Source organism: Cyprinus carpio, chromosome B11 (genome assembly GCF_018340385.1).
Source record: "Cyprinus carpio isolate SPL01 chromosome B11, ASM1834038v1, whole genome shotgun sequence".
In the NCBI taxonomy this organism is placed as follows: Eukaryota; Metazoa; Chordata; class Actinopteri; order Cypriniformes; family Cyprinidae; genus Cyprinus; species Cyprinus carpio.
Genome location: NC_056607.1, coordinates 20,501,646 through 20,507,687, shown reverse-complemented (window position 1 = coordinate 20,507,687; position 6,042 = coordinate 20,501,646). Strand labels below are relative to the sequence as shown.

At 36.7% G+C, this 6,042-nt stretch overlaps 1 protein-coding gene across 2 annotated transcripts; it reads left to right on the top strand.

The window, feature by feature from the left end:
* The first annotated feature begins 39 nt into the window (after positions 1-39).
* Positions 40-3,806, top strand: LOC109085131 (protein FAM174C-like). 2 transcript variants are annotated; one of them, XM_019099781.2, is made up of 4 exons: positions 40-265; positions 964-1,344; positions 2,224-2,352; positions 2,521-3,806. In XM_019099781.2, the coding sequence occupies exons 2-4, from the start codon at positions 1,073-1,075 to the stop codon at positions 2,522-2,524; spliced, it is 405 nt and encodes a 134-aa protein (XP_018955326.1). In that variant the 5' UTR covers positions 40-265; positions 964-1,072; the 3' UTR covers positions 2,525-3,806. The 2 variants fall into 2 exon arrangements, with proteins under 2 accessions (XP_018955326.1, XP_042590419.1); XM_042734485.1 differs by lacking the exon at positions 2,521-3,806 and having other exon boundaries at positions 2,224-2,356.
* Positions 3,807-6,042: the final 2,236 nt, after the last annotated feature.

Below are 6,042 nucleotides of genomic sequence, written 5' to 3'. Positions count from 1 at the left end.
CGCGAACGTCATTTGGACAAAAAGTTGTGGGAACGCTAGCGTCGCGTTGTGCATCGACCAAAGGTTATGTTTTCAACGGCTCTGCTCTGCGAAGGTGTTGCTTAGAATATGATTCGAGCAGTAAAATGATCATAATAGCCATATTTTCAAAACACCACAATGGAAAAGAAGAGTTAACGTTAAACGCGTCCATTCCCTCAAAGGGGAACCCGATCTCGTTGTTGATTCCCCTCAGGACACAATTCACCGTAACACTACTTGTGCTGTCGTGACCAGGGGGCAAGGAAGTCGACCGGAAGTTGAAGTCGGCCGCGTGCCGCCATCTTGTAGCAGAACTTCACTTGCGTTAGCATCCCATTGACTCCCATTCATTTTTGCGTCACTTTGACAGCGAATAACTTTACATCTGAGGCGTTTAAAGACTCCATTTGTCCATTATTTATTTCTAAAGATACACGACAATGTATAAAGGGCTCCATTACCTTCTATGTTACATTATGGCCCCGTAGAAACAGTTTTTGTAAAAATAGGCTAACGATTGCGTCATAACCACTCGACTCTCTGTCGCACAGTAGAGAAATTACCGTACAGACAGGAGGAGAAGCTCGCAGGCAAAAAAAAAAAAAAAAAAAATCGGGGGAGACGTCAAGAGATATGGCGTACTGGAAAATGTTACATTTTAAAATACTTATACAAAATAATTAATCAGAATACTTACTCCTGCTCACTCAGGCCAAAGAACTCCCCGCTCAAGCTCGCCATCTCTGCAAGATTAACGATGGCAGTTTGCACGCACAGCTACTAGAAGAATTACATCTGTCAGACAGGTTGCTGACGTCATCAAGCTTAGTTGTGGAGTCTGCGCGTCAGAAACGGAAGTGCTAAAAATCGCTAAAAATGGGCTTCACTTGTCTCAATTGAGTTCCAATGGGGTCGCTGTGTCCATTTCTTTTACTGTCTATGGTCGTGACGTCTTCAATCAGGAAGAGGAACTGGATTCTGTCGTCAAAGACAACTTCATAGTTGTGTGTGGGACTTCTCTTGTCTTTAAAAATCACGAACGCAAGCTACCATGACACATTTAAGACTGTTCCCTCTGGTTTTGACTCTGTGGGCCGTTTCTTTCGCCGATGACACGAGCAGTAAGACCACCGCCACTAAATCCCCCGCACTCAAGAACACTCCCAGCATCAGTAACGTTACAGGAGAGCCTCAGAAAAATGCCTCCACCACCAACTCAAACATGGGCTTCGGTCTGGACGGCGCGATGATAAACAGGGCTCTGTATGTTCTGATCGGGATCACTTCCATCGGAGTTCTGTATTTCTTAGTGAGGGCTGTCCGGTAAGTCACCTGGAATCATGTCAAGTCAGGTTTTGCATTAAAAGTGCTGCTACCTTTACAGTATGTTCATTGTTTATGATGCTTATACTTAGACAGTGATGCAAAATGCAACGTTGTCATGGTAAGAAACTTTGAGGATGAAGTCATATAATCTGTTTTTATATTTTTTTATTTTATTTTATTTTTTTACCTAGAGCAAGACTGTCTGGGCTAAATAAAGTTTTATTTTGTTTTTAAAGTTTAGTTTTAGTAGTAGTGGGACAAGATAAGCTAGAATTCCCAAAGAGCTGCACGGTGGACCTTTAAACATCCTTGTTTTTAAGGTGCGCTAGATATTCATGTGTGTAAAACTTTTTAATTAGTCAAGTTTTAATTTTACGTGGAGATCACATGACCAGCATAGTCAACAATCTAGTTACTCGACTAATACTAGGGTGTCAACATCTTCTCTTTTTACAGTACTTGTCCAGGTTTTGTCTTTGGTTTCCTATTGATGTAGTGTTTGTGGTCCTCATACATTCTATGTATGCTTATTTTTATTGCTTTGACCGTTCAATATCGATCTTGCCTTCTCAAAAGTATACAATGCCTGCACATTATTGGTCAAACTACTTTTCAGTAATTACCTTCAGCAAGTGTGTAAACAATAGGAAAACAAAGGCAAAACATTTAAATCAAACTAAAATCAAAACCGAAACATAAACAATTAAAAGGAAAAGACATGTGGTCATCCTAACTATTACTAACAACTACTTCAGGGGCTGACGTTTAAGTCATAATTTGCTGATAAATATAGAAATAAGAAGGTGAATAGATTAATTGTATTTTAAGTTTGTTTCTTCAACTGTATATTGTCTCTGATTTGTGCTCTCATTCCAGTCTGAAGAAAACGGGTGTTCAGAGGAAGAAATACGGGCTCCTGTCAAACTATGATGACACAATGGAAATGTCCCACTTAGAAAGCGACGAGGACGACACCACTGTTTATGAAGCCAAATCTTTGAGAAGGTAGTCAAACACTAGATTATCCTACCAGATCTTCAAATATTGACATAAATAAAGCTCGGTCTCTGCTCAGCTTCAGACTTTGGACTGTGATGTTGGAAATCTATACTTCAGATAGTATCTTGTCTGACCTGCTTTTTAACAGCTTTTCTTTTCTGCTCCTTTCAACAGATGAATGTCTGGGGGGTGTTTCATACTTGCCTGAAATCTAATATGATGAAGACAATCCCATTATTTCCACCAAAATGGTTGTTGAATGATGCTGTTGTCATTTTCTTCAACCATGAGAGGATCTAGTCACTATGCTTGGATGCTTTTTTCCAAGATTAAAGTGGAATGTGTAGGTTTAAACCAGATAATATTTTTGGACTGATATGGCCAAATGGATCTTCTTGGACATTTCTTGGAAGGTCATACATTTTGTTGTGGCGGAAGGTCAAAACTGTGTTTTGTGCCAAAGTTACTTATGCATAATTTTTAGGGGTTGGAAACTCTTGTCTGAGTTGACGTGTGTTAATAATTAATATTGTAAAAGATTGCCCCTCATTTCCAATCGACCAACACTGAAAAGCCTGAAAGCTGTTTGCTAATTTATGCGACTATTATATTGTTTGGACTATCTGAATTTGTCATTTTTAAGGTGTACTGTCAAATTATGGTAGATATTATGCTTTTTTAATGTTTTATTTCAAATATCCTTGTTTTTGTTTTTTTCTTTTCTTTGTGTCTTTCTTTCATTCCTATACTGGGACTGTACTGGGTATTGATTTCAGATGTGAATTATGGAGTAAGTGTGATAAATTCACGGATTCCGTGTGTATGATTCTGCCAAATACCAGCATATGTAAGAGATGCACTTTGTTTTTTAGGGTTTGGAAGCTACAAAAGCAAAACATGGTATTTTATGACATGGTGACACTCCTAACCACTCATCATTGTACCATTTCAAGACTTTTTGCATAAATAAAAGGAATTACATTTTTAGAGACTTCCCACATTCCCACACAATATTGGTTCCAAATGTAGATGTGCTTCTGCGTTTAGTGTTACTCAGCATGGTTTTGTCTTGAGTCTCAAACTGCATTTTTTTTTATTACAATGGGTGTGATTCTGCATTGTGTAATGGTAACAGTTTAATGTGCTGTGAAAACAGCAAGCCATCTTGAGGTATATGAATCCAATATCAGCATTCTCAGATTTCCAACTTGAACATTTAAGGGGTGTGTTTTGACAGCGCTGATGACATGGTATTCTTTGAAATATATTCACTGGTTATTGATGCTGTCAAATACTGTCAAACTTAAATGCATGACGTATCAGTATCACTGTATCAATATTTAATGTACATAATTTCAATGATTCCTGAAGTGTGCCTTTCATTTATTCACTTTTTGTAATTGCATTTGATCAGATGTGATTAGAGCTCTTTTGAAATTAAATTCTCTTCTCTGTTTTCACCCTTGTTATTTTTTACTTTTTCACTTATGCCATTGTCATACTTTTACCATGACAAGTAGGTTAACTCCTTTTAATCAAAGAATATTATAATTTTTACTAAATGTTTGTAAATAACTACAAATCAACAATTAGTTAAGTTACTAGCCTCTGTTGAGTAATAGTTTAAATAGGCCTACTCTAAATATAATCTATGCTGCACTTAATCTTTACATGTCTTTTTTTGTTGTTAGAACCTTCACATTTACACTGCTAATATTGCATTATTATAATTAATAAGTGCTAGTCTTTAGTGAGTTTTTTTTTTTTTTTTTTTTTTTTTTTTTTTTTTTTGCAAAAACATAGCATTTCTTTAGCTTGTCAAGGGGCTTCCTTATTGTTTTATACTAACCATATAGTTGTTTCTGTACTTCAGCGTTTTTCTCATTCTTATTGTGTGGTTTTCAATTAGATTTTTTAAAATGATTTCTTTTATGTGATTTTCAGTCACTAGATGGCGTCATCTGTCTGTCTAATAGCAGAGCACACTGTATGCATAAACGCATACACACACTCACACTGTTGCCCAGTTGAGTTTGGCCTCCTTCCTGCCTTGTGGGCCATTAAAACTGCTAAATAACATGAAGAATTAAGTCTATAAACATCATTATGCTTGAACAACAGAATGGCTGATATTCTCCAAATTTAGCCACATCTGACACATCAGCACAGAAATAGCGCTCTTCAAATTCAGGGTCAAAAGTGGTCAAAACACACATAATCATTATATTACATTAACACCATAATGAGTTTTGTCATTTTCTGCTCACATCACCACTGCTTAATGACCAACAGTCTTTCAGAAACACCATATTTCAGAATATCAATTAAATCTGAGTTTGAATAGAAACTATAATTCTGTTGAGTTGAAAGATGAATGAAAACCACTAATTTGATTCTCAGAATGATCCAATGTTCATTATCAAACAACGAAAGCAAGAATAACATATTATAACATATCAATATCGCAAATTTATTGGCATTTACTTGGTCATTACCATGAGATTGGTTTTGAAATAGCCTACCTTGGTGTTCTTTATACATTGTATTATTTATATTTGATAGCATCACCTTACCTGTGCAACCAAATTAAACACATTTAAAAGAGCATACTAAAATTAAGCATTTTTAATAATTTAAAATGTTGAAAACCCAGACATAATCTTATGTTATTAGCTTTGCAATAGTGTAGTTAAAAAAAAGTTTACAAAATCCACTTTTAGCAGATAAGCATTTAAAGGTACCGTTTGTCATTTTTTGACTGCAGTAAAGCCTTAAAACACCATAATTTGCAGATATTCAGGAAACATAAGTTCACATACTTGTTTCTCTGAAAAACAGTGTTACAGCCAGTTAATCTACTTTGAAAATGTGAGTTCTGTGTCGGAATGTCTGTTTTTGTTTTGGTCTGTGTGATTCCGCCCACTTACAGTTTACCCGGTAATATTTTAGACAGCCTGGGTTGCCAGATTGAAAACACAGCATACTGCAGTCATGAAAGCGAGCAAACGAAGTGGGTCAAAGACTGCAGAGTCTACCCGACCTAAAAAGCCTCGACATCCATCTAAAAAGCTCTATGACTACAGGCATATTAAAAAGCAGATAAATCAACTCATCATTTTACAGTGTAAGGTTCGTCGCCTTCCGTTGTCAGTTGTGCTTGTTCGTGTTGCCTCATCCTGCATTACACAGACCAATCAAATGCTCCCTGAAGGAGAATGTCCCACCTCCTAATCCCACAAGCAACCAACTAGCAAGTTCGATGCTGCCACATTTTTAAATAGCATTATTAATATTATTTTAAAGAGATTAACCATTTGATATAATCTGTCTAGGATTCCTTTTTCAACACAAAAATGTTGAAGGGTGGTGTGGGGGGGGGGGGGGGGTAAGTATATTCCATTTGTAACATCCATGCTTTATTTGCCTTTCTTGAAATGTTTTTCAATATTTAGCAGCAAAAGATTTTTCTTGCTGGAACAATTCATTGTCCTCTGATGGGATTCGCTTTTGATGATTCCGGTTGACTCTAGTCAAGACCAATTTTCCGACCTCCTGAAAATGTGGCAAGACAAGCCAACAAGGAGAACAAATGACAAACGCTATTGATCGCCACAGCAGGAATTTGGAAAAATGCAGAAAAAAGGAAGAAATACTAGAAATGCAATGGCTAAGCTCTGTACAGAATCCTGCTTTTAA

What these genes read in the sequence shown, in the direction of transcription:
- LOC109085131 (XM_019099781.2), top strand. Translation starts at nt 1,073, where the DNA reads ATGACACATTTAAGACTGTTCCCTCTGGTTTTGACTCTGTGGGCCGTT. An exon ending in TTCTTAGTGAGGGCTGTCCG is followed by an intron (nt 1,345 to 2,223) that starts GTAAGTCACCTG and finishes CTCTCATTCCAG; the next exon opens with TCTGAAGAAAACGGGTGTTC.